The sequence below is a fragment of the Mchenga conophoros genome, linkage group LG6 (assembly GCF_057382185.1).
Source record: "Mchenga conophoros isolate Kocher_MC1m ecotype Shallow Benthic linkage group LG6, M_conophoros_male_GT1.1, whole genome shotgun sequence".
Lineage (NCBI taxonomy): Eukaryota > Metazoa > Chordata > Actinopteri > Cichliformes > Cichlidae > Mchenga > Mchenga conophoros.
The window spans coordinates 23,423,861-23,443,046 of record NC_140531.1 but is presented as its reverse complement, the minus strand read 5'-3'; the positions used below and the strand labels follow the sequence as shown (position 1 = coordinate 23,443,046).

The 19,186-nt window shown below is 40.3% G+C and overlaps 3 protein-coding genes across 7 annotated transcripts in view; 2 read left to right on the top strand and 1 right to left on the bottom strand.

Annotated features, from left to right (window-relative positions):
• The window catches only part of apbb2b (amyloid beta (A4) precursor protein-binding, family B, member 2b), a 56,254-nt gene extending 51,220 nt beyond the window's left edge, over window positions 1-5,034 (top strand). For all 4 annotated transcript variants that reach the window (XM_085276872.1, XM_085276875.1, XM_085276874.1 and 1 more), the window contains one exon: window positions 1,000-5,034. In XM_085276872.1, the coding sequence (XP_085132998.1) occupies window positions 1,000-1,170 (171 nt within the window). In that variant the 3' untranslated portion in view covers window positions 1,171-5,034. The remainder of the gene's footprint in view (window positions 1-999) is intronic.
• Window positions 5,035-5,700: 666 nt separating this feature from the next.
• LOC146572619 (protein NSUN7-like) overlaps window positions 5,701-19,186 on the bottom strand; it is a 29,209-nt gene continuing 15,723 nt past the window's right edge. Inside the window, exon 13 of the mRNA XM_085278495.1 lies at window positions 5,701-6,576. Within this exon, the coding sequence (XP_085134621.1) occupies window positions 5,701-6,576 (876 nt within the window). The remainder of the gene's footprint in view (window positions 6,577-19,186) is intronic.
• LOC146572620 (uncharacterized) lies at window positions 9,556-18,116 on the top strand. Of its 2 annotated transcripts, none has more exons than XM_085276870.1 (8): window positions 9,556-9,630; window positions 11,360-11,478; window positions 11,561-11,749; window positions 14,081-14,224; window positions 14,317-15,318; window positions 16,690-16,848; window positions 17,296-17,391; window positions 17,470-18,116. In XM_085276870.1, exons 4-8 carry the CDS (start codon window positions 14,222-14,224, stop codon window positions 17,788-17,790), a joined length of 1,581 nt encoding a protein of 526 aa, XP_085132996.1. In that variant the 5' UTR covers window positions 9,556-9,630; window positions 11,360-11,478; window positions 11,561-11,749; window positions 14,081-14,221; the 3' UTR covers window positions 17,791-18,116. The 2 variants fall into 2 exon arrangements, with proteins under 2 accessions (XP_085132996.1, XP_085132995.1); XM_085276869.1 differs by lacking the exon at window positions 9,556-9,630 and adding an exon at window positions 10,071-10,367.

The window sequence follows — 19,186 nt, the reverse complement described above, 5'->3', positions numbered from 1 at the left end:
GTGTTTCCATTTCATCAGTATAATGTGATCACAAACCCAGAGTCCCATCTGCGCTGTTTATGCTGCGATGCATCCCATTAGTGGAGGTTACTCGCCCTCCTCTGCTGTGGTCGACTGCTGACTGCACTATTGATCACACATCAGAACTTTGGATATATGGAGACACACACACACACACACACACACACACACACACACACACACACAGATTGATGGTGACAAGAATCATTAGTCATTACTATTGATCACAGCTAGCAGAGGTGCAGTCTGACTGGTGCAGTCAACCCTCCAAATGCACACACACACATTGGGTCATATCTTGTGGGGACATCTAATTGACATAATGCTTTTTTTTTTTTTTTTTTTAATGATTACCCAACCCTTACCCTATACCTAACCATAAACCAATTATAAGCCTGACACTAAAACCACATTTTAAGTCTCAAAAATGCCTTCAAACTTGTGGGGACTGGGATTTTGTTCCCCTAAACCAGCGGTCCCCAAACTTTTTTTTTTTTTTTTTTTTTTTTTTTTTTTTTTTTGTGCCACGGACCGGTTTATGCCCGACAATATTTTCACGGACCGGCCTTTAAGGTGTCGCGGATAAATACAACAAAATAAAACTAGTACCGGTACCGAAAAAAAGAAGATTTATTTATAACACACGTGAAAAGACCGAGGAAAACAGAGTTAACGATAAAAACGATAACAAAATAACTCTGAAAACTGATAAAAACCCTGAAAACTATACATTTCACACCCGAGCCTCAACTCTCGTCGCGGCCCGCTACCAAACGACTCACGGACCGGTACCGGTCCGAGGCCCAGGGATTGGGGACCGCTCCCTAAAAGGGCTGTTGATCCCCACAAGGACGGACACACACACACACACACACACACACACACACACACACACACACACTTGCCCCTTCCACAGTCGTATCCTCAGCAGTTGTAACTCTCCATAATTTATGCTCTCTCTCCCTCGCTCTCTTACAGCTGCGGTATCAGAAGTGTTTGGTGGCTCGACCGCCCTCCCAGAAGGCCTGCGGTTCGTTGCCTCCCGGCGACTCGGTGTCCCGCCGGGTGTCGACCAGTGTGAAGCGAGGCGTCCTGTCTCTCATCGACACCCTCAAACAGAAGAGACCTGTCACAGAGTTGCCACAGTAACCGTGGTGAAACACTACCGGCTTTCGACCACGGCCCCAAGTCACCATAGTAACTCGACGCATCGCTGCCAAAACCCGTCACCACCACAGACCCCAGTAGCCATGGAAACGCAGTAAAACCCTTGGGTTTTTTGGGGGTGGGGGGTTTAACCTGTCACAACTCCTTCACTGGTTTGGAAGCAAATTGGAATTTCACCTCAAGAGTTAACTGGCTCTTGAGCCGCAATTCAAGTCTGTTTCTTCCAAATAAGTGAGAATTAAAAAGGCACCAACCCCACGTCTGAAGAGGACCACCTGAGTGCCGGCCATGCAGGCGATGGTGTACATAGAAGTAGGTCTCATTCCCCTCAGCTCACAGCAGCAGAGGAGAAGAGGGCAGGAAGTGATCCTGTGTGCTGCTGCTGCTGATCTCTCCGTGCTCTTTGTGCATTTGTGTCTGTGCCTGTGCTGACAGCATGACCTTTCACACCTGGCCACACTCCTCCTCCAACCTCATCCACCGGGTTGTCCTCCCCCCCCCCGAGCTCTCTTGCTCATCATCTTCAGTAGACTGTAACCGTAAGGAGATGAAAAGTTTCATATCAGCGGATGATCATTGGAAGATAAAGAGATTTGTTTCAGTCTACACCCTCCAACCACTTGACCCTGCATGAGCTTTTTATCTAAATGTGAATCATTCTATACAATATCAATACACTGCTGCTGCTTTCAGAGACTCGAGGGTGAGAAATCAGAAGTCGCACGGTTCGTTTATCCTGTCTTATTCGTTCTTTCTCATCAGCTGTGCGAGAGTCAGCCCCGCGTCTGAACGAGTGGTGACCTTTCACCCGAAACATACTTCGCGCATTTCCTTGTTTACGTTGTTATTCTTTTCTCATCCCTCTAGGAAATGACAGAAGATAGCCATAACGGAGGACGAGATGGGGGCGGGTGGCGCTGACCCTCTCTCTCTCTAGTACAGTGCTGCTCCAAACACAGGAGACCTTCAGCATGCTGCTGCTCTTTAATACACATGTTGGAGGAAGTTTGACGGATTATTCCTTTAAATCCCACCTCAGTATCGGTCATCAGACTTCATTTAAACTAATAAAGATCATGGGTGGCATTAAAAAACACAAACAAGCCTGGAGGAACACTTGAGGAATGCGTTTTTATACCTGGGTGTGGTTGTGATGATTTTTAGTCCACAGCTGATGTGAACTGTGATTTGAGAAAGAGAGAGGACAATTTTCTCTTTAGCTGTGGATGTTTTCTAGAGGAAAGCCAGCAGAGAGACGTGTTGACCCAGACTGACGGACTTTAATGGACTCTATATCGGTCTGTCTCCAGGATTGTGTTCAGCTGAACGCGCCTTGTGTTTCCTTACTCACTGTACGTCTGATTTCATCAGTGTAATGAAACCGCTCGCTCTGTGTCTGTGTTGTGCAGAGTTCCAGTTTCACCTGCTAGCTCCTTATTATCACATATCTGACAAGCTTGGATGTATGGTAATAACTAATGAAGTCCTTTATGTCACCTAAAAATCACATAAGATCCTCACAACAACGCATCTCCCTCCTGGGTGTGGGGCAGCAGATTAATACTCTGTTAGGCGACCCTTTGCTAAACCCCCTGATTAGAGCCTGTCAAGCTTTGGGTTCACTCTCGGCTTCTTTTCCAGACGATGCTGCTACATCAGAGCTCTGTCCTCTCTTTATAGGCTCCTTTTAAAGAAATGGAAACACTAAAGCATAATTGTAATCTGTGTTTGTATTTCAACCTGCTGCAGTATGGTGGTACATTTTTCACTGTGTGTACCTGATTGGTTATCCTGGGACTAAGAAGGTTGGTGCAGAATGGATCATGGCTCACTTTCTACTGAGGACACCAACTTTTATGCCAGAAGGAGTAGCCTGGCCTCTGACATTTAGCATCATATTGCTAGCAGCTGGTTCAAAATGACTGCCTAATGTTAAAACAACAGCCGGATTAAAAAAATATGGTCCAACTCTTCATAAAACATATAAAGTCTGTTCAAGACGTTCATCATTGTTAGGGTCCAAAATTGAACATTTGCTGTTAGCAGGAGATGCTAGTCTGCGCGTAATACGCTTTCAAGAGTTACTGCAGATATGTGACGCAGCATTTAAAAATCTAAAGTCCAAAATTCATTATTTTTGCTTTAACTAAAATTTCAAAACTTCCAGATTAATACTGCACAATTCCATGATTTCTTTTTTTAAGATGAAGATTTTGAAGATGTCGAGCTGCAGCCGTCCCTTGAATTGTTTGTGGTTCAGTAACTATGCACAAGTTCCCAGGACGAGATGCCTTCGTGTCTGGAATGACATCCCATAGTTGGAAAAGATAAAAACAAACAAATCTTCCAAATCAAACACATGAAGCTACCTGCTGTGAATAAGGGAGCAGTAACAATTGTAGCACATTCGTAAAAAAGTTTACCTTATGGAGACCCAATGCAGAAGTCACCAAACTTTTCTGGTTGACCGTCCAGGTCAGTCCTCCGGGTGGGTGCAGCTGTGCAGAGCGGAGGGTTTCCCCTCGTAGCTGTGAGGCCTGGACACCTAAGTTTGTGAGGGCGATAACTCGAGAACAAGGTGACGTAGGATTTGGTGCCATAGCTGCATCTACTAAAAGTCTTGGACAAGTTTGGATATCAGTCACTTTGACGTCAAGGTCAGAGGTCAAGTTTTCAGAAACTTGAGAACGAGGCGACATAGGAGTTTCAAACTAGGCACATCTACTAGGAGGCTGAGTTGAAGTCACGGGTATTTTCCTTGACTTGTGAGATTCCCGGTCTTCGTCTTTGCCTGTTTTTGTTTGTGCTGCGTCACATTTCTGTGATAAATAAGTGGCCTAAAAAAACAAAGAAATGCTTGACAGGGGCTGAGGCAGTAACTTGAGGGGGGGGGGGGCTTAGCTAACGGTCAGCATGTTGTCTTGCACTTCGTCTGTTGGCTCCACGGGGGAACCTAAAGAAACTATTTTAGTAACGGAGATGATTTCTTCTTTTGTCACAAGGATGCTGAAATGTGAACGAGATGACAAAAACTTTCTGTACATAATACTGATTTCATGTAACATTTGGCATTAATCATCGTTATAAGCTATGTTTTTCTTTAATGTGTTTCTTTGCCTGTTATTTTCCTCTAATGAAATGCCTTTTTTTTTTTTTCTTTTCTATTTTTTGAAAATTCACCAAATGGCCAAAGTGTAAAATACTGATATACATTGTAGATAAAGAAAAATACGAGATAATGAACACGGAGGCGATCGGAAGCGCTCACAGTTGGCAGTTAAGTTGATGCTGAATTTAACTTAGCAATTATCTATGCATTCTTTTGATCTGGAGAAACGGAAAGTCATGAAAAGCCTCGCACGCTCTGGGACGGTTGTGAGAGAGAGAGAGAGAGAGAGAGAGAGAGAGACTGTATGTATTGAACAGAAATATTTTTTATTTTATTTATTCTATTTTATAAAAGGTATATACTGATTTTTATTAGTTGGGGCAAGTAAAGTCTCATGACTGTCATCGTCTCAGTCCCCGGTTTAGTCACAACGCTACAACAAGCTCCGCTTTGCAGAACACAGCAGGTTATGGATTATATCTTCACCTTGTACAGTGTACCGAGAGCTGGGAGTCCACTGCTCCGTCTGAACCGCTGACCGGAGGGTGAGGAGGAGGATTGTAGCAGCAGTGGACTCCTTGCATCTCTTGTCAGTCTTGCACATAAACAACGCCCACACACACACATATATACACTATCCATTTCCCACTGATGGATGTGTCTGCTTCCGTTTGCTGCTCACTGATTTGTACACTTTATCAATGTAACCAATTGTGAGAATAAACAGCATTATAAAACCTGTGCGTGCGCATGTGTGTTTGCAGCTATTTTTGTGATCGGTCTCTTGCTTAATCAGAGTCCAGCTGTCTGCAGCTCGTGAGTCATTAAGAGTTATTTATTCCCATGAAACTTTTTGTTTTTGTATCACTGAAGTAAAGAGATGTGCATCATTTTACTGGAGGAAAAAAGCAAAAATGAAAATGTAGTGATGTAACAGTTCTAAACTGTGAATGTAAAACAACCGTGAGATCCCACAAAGGAAAATATGGGCCTGAAATGAGCATATGTCACCTTTAAGCCAGGCCTCCATGACAGCTATACCAAGCACTTAATTTTGACATGATAAACCATCTAAATCATGTCGAGTTCTGCATTTTTCAGTTGTGTGGCCACCTTGACTGATAGATGGGTACCAATCAGGTCAGTAGTTACACTTTGTGCCTGACAAATACTGCAACCTGCTCTTCACTGAACTTCACTGTGGCCCAATTAGTAATTTATTTGTGTATTAGTCAACATAAATTACTAGAAGATCTAGTTTATGAGTGAGCCACATATATTTAAAAAACAAATCTAAGCAGCAGAAATGGCTACAAAATAATTTAAATATTGTAATAATTAAAAAGCACTTGATGTGGCGTTAGTACATTCCAGTTAGTACATCCGTGAGAATACTTTTTTTTTTATACATCAGGCAGAGAGATTGAGGATGAAGACGTAGACATGTTGCCTTGCTGGGAGTTGAGGGTCCCAGACAGAGGCCTGTAGCCAGAACTGCCACTCCTGCTGCGCAGAGAGATTGGTGGCAGCCCCACATTGTCAGCTCTGACCGCCTCTTTTGCTGGTTTAGCAGCGTCGTTCGATGTTTCCTGTGCTCTTTCAGGCTGTGTGTTTAGTCCCGTGGAGGCGGTGTGGGGAGCGGGTATGGCAGGAAGAGTGGTTGAAGGATGCTTTCCAGCGGGGGAAGGCGTGCTGAGTAATGTCTGCTGTGATTTAAACGCTGGATTGATGCTCATCCTCTGTGCCAGAGCTGTGATTGGAGACAAGTGGTTGGAGGGTTTTGCAGAGGACATTAAAGCTAGTGTAAGGCGAGGTATTCGTCTCGGTTTGCTTTTCGTCCGACGCCTCTTGTGATGTGATTGGTTGACTTTTTTCTTTGTCTGTTTCTTCTTGTGGCCTTTAGGTTCATGCGTGGAGACAGTAGTGTTCTTGCTTTGCTTTGAATGGCCTTTTCGCTTACGCCCTTTATGCCCCCTCCTCTTCTTTTCCCCCTCTTTCTCTGTCTCGCCCACTTTTTCCTCCTCATCATCTCCCTCGCCTTTCTCCTCTTCATCTCCTGAAGGTGTGACTGGATCTCGTCCATTTGGCAGCTCTCCTCCCGTCTCCCTCTCAAGGCTGGAGGAGGATGAAGGTTTGCTGCTGGCTGATGCTGCTCGATTCTTCTTGCTTTTCCCCTTTTTAGCAGCTTTTGATTGTTCGGGAATCATTCCGCCCAGGAGGCCCTTTGCCGCCGCCCTTGCCAGCACATCTTGGACTGTTTCCACCTTAGTAGGATCTGCCTGAAGAAGAAAGAGCAGTTTGAAGATTTAATGTGAAGCCACAATGCATTAAAATGTAGCACAGGGGACAGCTACACAATAAAAACACAATGGTGTGGAAATGAGCTACAGCCATAAGGCGAACTTGCAGAGGAGGGGGAGGAGGCTTTTACACCGCATCATGGCAGCAAATAAAGAATATCATCTGAAAGGCACCAGGATGATCACAGTCTACAACCACTTTTGTTTCCTCTCTATGCCCATGTGAGAAAACAGCTGGTTTTGGACTGAATGCTATCATCACAATGATACCCTGCTTACAACAAAAATGCTAATGTGTTTGTAATGTTTGCCAGCCCTCAAAGTAAAACTTCAGTTTTTCTTCTTTAAGTACTGAATAACCAACCTGCACTCAGAAGTTCTCTGAAATTTATCTCGGTTTATCCTATCAGATGTACGAGCATTGCCAAATTAATTACAGATTATCCCGTGTGGATAGTAGAGAAACTATTTTTAATCTGGACAGAAAACACAGGACCAATCGAAAAATCATCCAGCGTTAAAGCTTCAGGGCCATTAATCCAGTCAAATACATAAATAAAAGGTGAGGGAAGATAAGCGATAAATTCGGGGTAGATGAATTTTGTTGACAAGCCCTCGGGCTGAAAATTGTCATAGTGTAATAGTGTAGCTTCCCACACTGCCACTCCAGACTGGCTTTAGAAGGTGTGTTAGTGCCACAGACTCATGTTACAGAGGAAATGCACAGATTAGAAGCTCAGTATAAAACAAATGGGCAACCAACTCTGAGTTCGGGGGCATCTTTATCATGTTGTAAGTTTTGTAAATTTGTCTTGCGGTCTGAAGAAGTCTGTGCTCAGTTCTTGTTACTTTGTGCAAATTAGATCGTATTTATCTCTGTGTGTATTTATACTCTGTGCAGCTTGCTAACCAAGCTTGTTGGTGTTAGTTAATAACTCTTGTCTAAAAATGATGTAATCAAAACTACTTCATGAAGTCACCTTGGCAACATTCATTTTAATGTATAACTCCCCATCACACTGAAACACAAATAACCCTGTGGAAAAGAAAGTTTGCACAGAGACTCTGCAGTCTCGTGCGAATCTAAGTACACTCCACGATTCAGTCATGTACTGAACCACCTTTAGCAGCAATAACCAAAGTAATGATTAAGTAAAGGTTTTCTCTCTCGTGCCATTGTGGGGGAATTCTAGTCCACTCTTATTTACAACGCTGCTTCAGTTCACTGAGATTTGCGGGCATTCGGTCATGCTGGTGTAGCTTTGCTGCTGTGTTTGAGGTCACTGCCCTGTTGCGTGGCCCGATTTAGGCCATCTTTTAGCTGTTGGACAGATGGTCTCACTTTTGACTCTAGAATACGTCAGTGTGCAGAGGAGCTCATGGTAAAATCCATGACTGCAAGGTGCCCAGGTCCTGTGGCTTCAAAGTAAATCCACATAAACACACACCTGAATGCTCAAAACCAGCACATTATGCAAACTTCTGCTTTTACAGAGGCGCTCACAATCACTGATGATCACTCAATCAAATGCATTTGATTATCAGCACCTGGCTGCTAAAAGGACGTGCTCAGTGTTTCACAGGACTGCAAATGAACTTTGTACGTTACAGCCTGAGTGTTATATGGATAGAAGTGAAAGGTTGTCATCGGCAGTGCAGAAACAAGAAATCCCATTAAATTTTCCCGAACCTTCGGTCTGTCTGTTTTCTATCACAGTCTCTCTGAATCATCATTTACTTTCTCTTCTTTTATGAAAGCTGCTTAAAAATATTACAAATGCATTTTCTATTCACCCCTGAGAGTTTAATCTGTCTCTGCAGTTTTCCATTTTTCTTACTTTGACAGCATTGTACGCTTTGAGTCATTTATAAGCCTCAGAACTTTAATTGCGCTGCCAATGTGGTGGTAAAATGCAGAAGACTACAGTTTACTGGAGAGCGGTATGACTGATTGCAGCCCGTCACACGTGTTTAACAGATAAAATATTTCAGGTTTCAGGCTGATGAATCATTTTCTAATTAAAATGTCTACTTTAAGTCTCAGTGACAAGATCATTGGTCTACCACTTTGGTCCAGGCCGAAATATCTCACCTATCCGGTTGATTGATTGATCAGGAAAATGTGACCACTTCAAAAGCTTCATTGTTATTCAGCTATTAGCTCAAAGCAGCACTGATAACCACACAGAGCTTCCAGCTCGGCTCCTTGAGTCGTGTGTACACCCTTACATTTTTAAATTAAAATGCTAAATCTACAATTTGTGAGGAAATACTGGAGATACTTGAGAGGGGAATAGAGCTCAACAACCTCCCAGATGTGGAACAGGTGCAGTTTGTCCCCTCGTCTATGAGGACGGGTTCTCATTTCTTAATTTCTGTGTATCTGCACGCATCAATGAGGTATCTCTTCAGTGTAACAAAATCTGCAGCCCCAGCTCTGTGTTCATTGTAGTCGCTGTAGTGGTCGTCAATCCAATTAGACGTGATCATTAGATTTTAAATTACCGCAGCGAGCTGGACAGGACAGAGGTGTCTGCAGCAGCGTGCCCATTTGTGTTAGAAAGATACGATTTGCATGAGAAATGATTCTTTAACCAGCAGCACGTTCTGCATGAGAACGTTTAAATGAAACCCTTTCCTGCACATCAATCACCTGGTCTTTATTATGTATGTGTATACACTGTAAAAAATCAAACTTGCAGTTGTTGAGCTTACAGTCATTTCTTTCACAATTCAACAATAAAAGTTCAGTTGGCCCATAAACTCAAATACATTAAGGGTTTCAACTAATCATTTAACGTTTTGGAGCAAAAGTTGGTCTCAGATGAAATTTATTGCTGGCAAAATGAATGAATTCAAGTTTTACATGAGTTGAAGCTGTTGGCGCCTTTCTGTGCCTGAGTACGCATGCGCATCTCATATTTTTGGATGCTACGGGGTCTACTTTGCGCTTTTGCAAGGACTGAAAGCCACCTGCCCGTCTGCCTTAATGAGAACGTGAGGCTAGGAGCTGTTCATCTCAAGTTTCTAAAGGCAAGTAATGTTTCTTTTATTATATCAGACAGTATATGTTTGAACAGTCTCAATTTGTCTGTTAGAAATATCACAACTGAAGTTCTTCGTATTTTTCCGAAACTTAGCATAGCATTACTTTCTTGGCTAAGAAGCCTTGTGGCTTATGGGTATGTGTTTACTATATCATTTAAGATTCCATGTCACAAACTACGTGCCATGTCACAAAACAATGAAAATCCGACAAACTTCGCTACTAAAGAGGCGCGCTCATATCTGACAAGCCTCCGCGACACCCCCTATGCGTATTTCATGAAGTGCAGTCTGTGGCCGCCATACCACCGAACGAAACAAAATAGGCTGGCTCACTCATGACCAACGGCAGCAACCCCCCCACCGCTATTTAAATAAAATAAAATAAAGTTCGGGGGCGCCTGCTGCCATGTCGTTTAATTTGTTCGAATCACATCTAGCCAATAAAATGTGTGCTTTAGTTTCTGTGTGAACGGGGTGGTGGAGTCCTCATGGCCAGCGAGCTCCACTAAATGAAATATGAGATGTGACAATATAGTTTATATCGATATAGTCTACATTATCATTATACTCGTGGAGCCGCAAGTTTGCCTCTCTTTCGTCCACTTTTGTCTCTACGCTGTGTTACTCCGCCTCTCTCCTTCACTGAACACAACTCCCCCTCCCCCATCGCTTCACCTGCAGGCAACGACAAGATGGACACGGCAGCTATCAAAGAGGAGCTGGTCGGTAAAAAGAAAACATTTGAAGATTACTATTTTAGTACTGTCAGCGTAAAGTTAATGCCATAACTGCATTAACGGGGCAAATCTCCGTTAACTAGTTACCGCGGATCACCCCGTGCGTGGGGCTGGGTGGCGTTAGTGAGCTAACCGGGCTAACGCGTTGACGCACGGCCTAAAATCCTTTCATCTCAAAAATCGACAGTCTGCCTTATGTATGAATTCTGGTTGTGCTTACTGACCTCGAACCAATTTTATGTGGTACACAGCTTAAAAAAATATGTCAAAAAATGTTTTGGTACGACTTTGGTAAGCTATGAAGCTGCACTGCTTGATGGATTGTTGGAGCATTACGGCTACCGAGGAGCCTCGCAGAGTGATACGTACTCTGCTTCAACGTAATATTACCATATTATGCGTGTAAGGACCATAAATGGCGCCTGTAAGAGACACGGTTACAAAGAGGATTTCAAACTCCAGGCTGTCAGTTGCGCAGTAGAACTTGGAAACAGAGCAGCTGCAAAATCTGTCTTTGTTATTATGCTCAGCATCTTTTATTTTACATTTTGACTGCACAATTGTGAGCTTTTTGTTATGCACAAAACAACATTGTTTTGGTTTATTTATGGAGCACCATTAATAAATGCACTGATAATTTAAACAGATGCTTCAGGAGTTTTATCCCACTCATACTCTCAATCCAATGTTTGTCATTCTAAGTTGTAAAACCAATCACACAAAATTATCCTTGGCTTACATAATACATCCCAGTATACTGTTGGTGCATTCCATGTAGAATACAATTTGTTAATAATAAATTAAATAAATTAAACATTTGATGTAATGTATGTTTTGTAAATTATTTGTTTTACTGTGTTTCACATGGCATTTTACAAGGCAGAATCAGCTCACTTTAGTGAGCCAAAAAAATTCTTAAGTAATGTCAGGAAGCTGGTATTTTATTTTAAAACTAATTGCTATTTTTATTTATTTAGAGAATTAAAAGCCAACTCCAGACCACTGCTTGTCCTGATTTATGAGGGACTGATGAGGAGTTGGTAAGGAGAGGAATCAGAACAGGAGTGCCTGCCCCCCGCCCCAAACACATTATCAGGTAATGTAACTTTGGTAATTTGAGATTAATTCAGGTTTCTTTTGAATTGTTGACACTGTCCTCTCCTCTCTTCTCATTATAGCTTTTGTATGCAGTGCCAGTTCTGCTCTTTTGTCTGTTCAAGCCAAGAAGTACTCTTAAGACATCACCAGCTACGACATAGAAGAGGATTTCATTTGCCCTGTGTTTACAGTGACTGCGTCTGTTCGTTCAGGACACGAGGGGCATTGAAGTCTCACCTTAGCAGATCACACAACAGGGCTAAGAAAAGGCAGGAGATCTCAACATTTTTTTGTGATTTTTGTGAATTTAAGGAAAACTGCTCACAGCATACATTTATTTCACATATTTTAAGGCACTTAAAAAAAAATCAGACTGTATCCTGTCCTTTCCAAAAATGTGACTATGCTACCAACAATTTAACAACCTTTACGTCACACACAAGCAGAAAGCACAAAAACTCAAAAGATATAAAAAACTGTATTAGACTGATTTCTCATGCAAATGCATGTCCTAGTGAAAGTAGCTCCCCTGATAAATCCTTAAATACCTCTCAGGAGCCAGAGACATTACCAAGTGGTTCAGGTGTAGCATCAAGTGATAAAGAGGACAATGAGTTTGTAGATTACCAATGTCTTGAACATAAAATAGCTAGACTTTTTCTATGCATGCAAACATTGTTACATGTTTCTAAAAGTGCTTTGCAGAGAATTATTGAGGAAATTAGTGACATTTTAAAATTTTCTCAGGTTCATTCATTTCAAAGAATCAAACAGGTGCTTGCTGAACAGAACATTGAGGCAGATGATGATGTAATTAAAAATATAAATGATGCACTTTTCAAAACCAACCCATTAATTATCTCAACAGAACCAAAAGGTGCATTATCTACTGATTACAAGAGAAATATTTATTTCAAGAATAATTTTCATGTAATTGAGCCTACAGAGTACATCTACAAAGCGAGAACTAGAAATACATTTGTTTATGTCTCAGTAAACCAGGTCTTGGAGAACTTATTGAAAGAGAAAAGTTTCTTTGAAAAGTTAGCATTTGATAAAGAAATTAGTGAAGGTTACAGATCATTTAGAGATGGGCAGTATTTCAAAAACAACAAGCTTTTAGGATTGCAAGATACTTGCATTAGTTTAGCTTTGTATATTGACGACTTTGAAATATGCAACCCTTTAGGAACATCTCGAAAAATTCATAAAATAACTGCTGTCTATTGGGTTGTACTCAACTTATCTGCAAGGTTTCGTTCTACATTACACTCAATACAGCTTGCTCTTCTTGGTAAAAGTGTAGACGTTAAACAGTTTGGGTATGATGCTTTTCTTTATCCACTCATTGAGGATTTAAAATGTCTTGAAAGCACAGGGGTGTATGTTGAATCTTTAAATAGTTTTTTAAAGGGAACTGTATTTTGTGTCTGTGCAGATAACCTTGGGGCTCACAGCCTTGCAGGCTTTTTGGAGTCCTTTAATGTTGACAAATTTTGTCGATTTTGTAGTATTGATAAACATCAGATTGCAGCTCTTGATCCTACAGAATTTCCATTAAGAACTGTGGAACAGCATAACATTTTTCTAGAAGAGCTTGAGGATGGTCAAAGACAAAGTGTGTGTGGTGTCAAAGGTTCCTGTGCCTTAAGTGCGTTGTCCTATTTTCATCCAGTCACTGGATTTCCTCCAGATATATTACATGATTTCTTTGAAGGTGTTGTCCCTGTGGAATTGTGTTTGTGTCTTCAAGATTTAATCAGAAAGGGTTTTATTACATTTGAAGGATTAAACAAACGTATAAAATCATTTCCATATAAATTCTCTGATAATCTCAACAAGCCACAACAAATTACAAAAGCCAGTTTTGGAACAGGAAGAGTGAGTGGCAATGGACATGAAAACTGGACACTTTTGCGTTTGCTGCCTTTTATCATTGGGACCCGTATACCAGAACATGAGCCATCATGGGAAGTATTGATGGACCTTAAGGAGCTTGTTGAAATTGTTGTCTCGACAACTCTATCAGAAGAAATATTGTCATACTTGGACACCAAAATATTGGATCATCGACGATTACTGATAGAGACTTTTCCTGATTTTAATTTGAAGCCAAAACACCACTATATTGAACATTATAGTCATCTTGTGCGTTGTTTTGGTCCCTTAGTTGATTTGTGGACTATTCGATTTGAATCTAAGCACAACTTTTTCAAGAAAACTGTGCATGATGTCCAATGTTTTAAGAATATACTACTAACACTTTCTTCAAAGCATCAACAAATGATGGCATACTTGTTAGATGGTCACAGTCTTTTTAAACCAAGTCTGCATGTTGATAATATTGACACAGTTGACATCTGTTTCTTGAATGAAAATCTTCAGAAGTGCTTGAAACTGAAATATCCACAGGTAAAAGCTGTGTCATTTGCTAAATGTGTTTATCTGTATGGGACCCAGTATGTTAAAGGCATGATCATTTCATCAGGACAACTGAGTGGACTACCTGAATTCTACAAGATACTGAACATTTTGGTAGACTCTGGGAAAGTGTCATTTGTTGCTACAAAGCTCTCCTCTTGGTTTATGGAACACTACAGATCATATCGGCTTGACAGCAGCTACAAAGATCTGGAAATACTTGACCCAGAAGATTTGAATGATTACCACCCTTTAGCTGAATACTGCGTAGATGGACAACTGATGGTGACACCTGTTACGTGCCTCCTGCATTGAAAGTGATGGTATGTATTATTCATAAATAGTTTTCAGTTGATTACTTTGAATTTGTCAATTATTTAGAATTGCGCCCTTTTTTTTTGGTTTGTCTTCACAGGCCCTGTTACTGCGAGTCCACGTCAGTCCAAAACTTATCAGAAAAATCCAACTGTCCACTGTTCCAGAATCTGTGAAGCAGCTTCAAGATGAACTACAAGCAAAGCTTGGACTTGAAGGTGACTTTGCAATACAATATGAAGACCCAGATTTTGGGAATGCACTTTGCAACCTGATGGATATTAAGGAGCTACCTGCTGGACGGGCAGTGTTGCACCTCATTTGGGAGGAAAATGCATCAGCCTCGCCACCACAGACTCCATCTGATCATAGCGCTATCTCATCTATTGATACAGCCAGTGTGAGTTCAGCATCTTCTTTCAGCCCATCCTCATCCACAAAGACCTACATGCGTAGCACTTCACAGTGGCCAAATCCATTTCCTATCCCAACCTTTTCCTATGATGTAGCGTTAAAACTTCGCAAGGGCAATGAGGTATATGAGAAAGCAGGGGCAAATTTAAGTGTAACAAGAGACATCAAGATGGAAATTCTAGACAAGTTGGCACAAGAAATGTTTGCAATCAAAGCGTACCCTGACAAGAATGAAATAACATCTGTTGCACAGGAGCTAGTTTCCAAACATCCCTGCCTCAAAGAGCCTGGCAATGGCACAGGATATGATGGTTGGGCAACAAGCATTAAGTTCAAGCTTGGCAACTACCGTTCCAAGCTAAGTAAAGCTGGATGTAGTGAAGTTGCAGTCAATCGAAAAAGAAGAGGGGAAGAAGATGACAGTGGCTCAAATAGATTTTCCTTAAAGAAACCAAAGCGAGGTGAAGTCAACTTTATCCCTGATGGCCCAGAAAACTACAATGATGAGTCTCTTGAAAATGAAAGATGCATTTTGGAAGATGAAATGAAGAAGAGGGATAAGAACATGGCACTCATCACCCAAAAGATGGACATCACATTCTCTCTCAGGAGGAAAGAAGTTGTGGAGATGCAGCCCTTGGTCAAGGAAATGCAGCTCAGATGGCCAGCTCTCTTCTTGAAAGAACAGGTAAGATAATCTCTTAAATATTTAAAGGAAAACTTCCGTTTTTTTTTTTTCTTCTTCCCTTTTTCCCCAGTGTGGTCTTATTTCTAAAATGGAAAACGTTCATTTATTCACCCAGAAAAATTTCAAGGCATTTGGAGTTGTTAGAAAGAAATTTTAATCCCAATGTTACGAGTCAGTCGTTTTGCAAGAGAGAGCTGAGCCACGGTTATGGGGAAAGGATTCACTGAGACAACTAAGAAATGCCTGAATTAAGCCAAAAACCACTCTGGAGGGTTTTTAATCTAAGGAAATAACATTAAAATGTGTTTAAAAGCTCCAAAAAGTTGATTTTACATGATATAGGACCTTTAAAAGCATCTGTTTGTATCACTCCAATATCTTGTAGAAAAGGTTGAAGGCTCGCGATGAGCTAACAATGCTAGTGGTAAAATATAAAAAAATATTTGGCTCTAAAAATATGAAGCTAATTTTGGTATTACCAACAACTATTGAAGTGAAATCTATTTACTTGTCAACTTGCTGTGTATAATAACGGATTGCTTTTATTTCGCTCTTCTCTGGGCACCCAAAGCGCTTTACAATTCCACTACTCACTCACTCTCACATTCACACATCGGTGCAGGGAAACCACAGTTGTAGCCACAGCTGCCCTGGGGTAGACTGACAGAAGTGACGCTGCCATATCGCGCCTCTGGCCAACACCAGTAAGCGGTAGGGTAAAGGGTCTTGCCCAAGGACACAACGACCAGGACAGAGAGAGCTGGGGATAGAACCAGCATCCTTCCGGTTACAGATGAGCTTCCCAACCCCCTGAACCACGGTCGCCGCAATGACGTGTCTTCACTGGGCATCTAGAATCTTTTGGTGCTGACCCTTAGCAGGCAACAGCCATGAAACTCACAGAACAGGATTGAGAAAGTCACTTACGTGTTATGAAAGTATACAAATTTGACCACAGGATGTTATTCTTACTTCATTCCTACATAACTATAAAATTAATGGAATTTTTTCAATGAATTTAAAATACAATTTATTGATTTATTTCTTTTCTGCAATGAATCCTGTAACAATTGAAACCATTATTTTGTCTTATCAACATTTGATTAGGTATTCTATAGACTTACTGTAAGATCTGCCGATCAGATTTTTCTTGGGTTTTTTTTTTTTGTTTTTTTTAATACGTCAGTTATCATTTGTACCACCACTACCACTAAAGGAAAAAAAAAAAAATCCAATCAAGGCCTGACCAATAGATCAACCGAGACTAAATGTTTTGAAATTAAGCTCTTTTAACCAAATTTGAAAACAATGTGATTTTTATATAATGTACCTTTAAAAGTTTTCTTCTATATTTTTTTTGTTGCTTTGTAGATTTGTGCGGAATTCTCACACATTACCACCAAGGATCTCATGGGGACCTTCTTGACTGCCCTCGACACTTACTCACTTCGGCTGATTAAGCTGTATCGAATTAGAAAAGCTGCTTTCCGCAATGACATGGATTCCCTGTTGCAGAAGTTTGATGAACAGGTAATATATAAAAATGTATTTGTGTCTGGTTTATGAGGAACCTGAAGTTCCCACTGTAACGAAAGATACTTTATTAAATATTTACTAAATTGATGTAAAAATTGTTAGTTTTCAAAAAGTGTGTCCTGAATGGGATTATAAGCTAACAAGCAGCGCTGTGTTTGGCAGATTGCAGGTCATGACAGACAGTTCAACTCTCATCCCACTCATGGCACTTTTTGTTATAAATGTTGTAATAAGTGTGCTACATTTGTTGCACATCAAAATTACTTAAAAAATAAATAAATAAAAAAAATCTGACAAAAACATGACCAATTATCTGTAATAACTCATTTCAACATCTTATTTCTTAAGGCTGTATTTTGAGCAACAACACTTAATGTGTTTTAAAAACAAAATGGTAGGTTTATAAATGAGACTGAGTCTTATTTGATTTCCTTGTTTTAGGTCTCAAACATAGTCCAGCATCGACGAACCATCAGTTTGGAAGGGTTACCGATATTTGTTCGCGACGACGAGACCAAACTCTTCTTAACATGTCTGGTGAGTATGCAAATCTACTCAATCTTCAGTTTTGGTTTTCAGAGACTTATATGTACTGTTGTTTTTTATTTTGCATAGGATACAGATCCAGTTGAGAGGGCAACCCGAGGTGTTACGGTGGGCATCCTCACTGTTCTGGAGGACTACGTGGGACCCAACTCGCAGTCCACAGTGGTCAACACTGCCATTGTTTTGGAAGAGGACATTATTCTTGATGATCTGCCAGACCTTCCCACTGCCTTTGCCTACTTGTTTGGCCTACTTTATGGGCTCAACATGGAGTTTCCCAAAGAACTCAAGTACACATTTGAAGCTGTGCAACACATTTTTATGGAGTTGACATCTACCTGTTCCCAGAGGATAAGAAGCTTCAAAACCAAGCTCTTAACCAAAGTCTAACCTATTTGACAACATGTTCAACTCAAATGCAACTTGTGTAAAACAGAATGCAGCAATTTGTTTTGATTTACAGTTTTTGGGTTTTGTGGCAAGTTGCTCTGAAAAAAGTTCATTTCTGTCTTTAAGAAAACTAAGGTGCAGAAAGTTCTGAATCAATGTCTTCTGTTCTAACTTTACTTAATGTGGCTTGCATGACTGATTGCAGATTTCATGTATAACATGTTATTATAAAATGTTGAAAGGTTTTATTCTAACTTGAGCTGTTTTAAAAAAATTTTATAATCTGGTTTTAGGTACATTTGTATTAGTTTTATAACAAATGTGGCACGATACTGAACTTCACAGGAAATTGGAGTGTTGATTACTATTAAAAGACAAGTGGTGGAAAAATTTGTTTGAAAGTTGTTTGCTGTATGGAAACCAGATAGAAGTTGTTCACATCCTGCCATCTGATGTTTTGAATCCGTTTGTTAGTGACCATCTATCAAGATAGGTTTGATATTCTGTCTGACAACACCACCTTTAAAATTGGATGAGTAACATTTGTTACAAAAATTTGACTTTTTTTGTGTTTTTGGAAGGACTTTATTTGTGGCTGAATGTTGTCAGTATGTTAAAAATGGCTGATCTCAAAAGTCAACATTGTCAGTGGTGCAGTTGTGTTTGAACACAAAGTTATTTGAAAATCAACTGTGTAAACATTCATTGGTACAACAGGGAGCACCTCATGAAAACTATGAAAGATACTTTTTCTAAACTTTAGGAAATTGATTGGCAAAACAAAAAAAAATATGTTGTGTAAACTTTAGGAAATACGTTGCCGAAACTAAAACTAATACCTTTTGTAAACTTTAGGAAATACGTTGCCGAAACTAAAACTAATACCTTTTGTAAACTTTACGAAATACGTTGCCGAAACTAAAACTAATACCTTGTGTAAACTTTAGGAAATACGTTGCCGAAACTAAAACTAATACCTTGTGTAAACTTTAGGAAATACGTTGCAAAAACAATAAAATATGAGTTGAGAAAAAGGACAATTATTAATTTTGTCAACACAAAAACATTAGCTAAAGCAACTTATCTCCTAAACTTGAAATTATAAGTTATCCATCAGAACCTAAAAACGTAAATGCAGTCGGTTGCCTTGAGTTTTTAAGTTTTAGCAACGTTTTTTTTTTTACAGTGTATATATATATGTACACACACAAATATCTTACAAATATCTTATTTGTGCCTCTTGCTACACTCTGTGTGTGTGTCTGTGGGACAAATCCAGGAAGAAAGACCAATTTAAGAATGATTCCTGGTAACTTTTATGTCCTCTTTGTTCACAGAGTGCAGGATGTGCTATATTTCAACTGTTATTCTATTAACCGATCCTTCAGCCATGTCT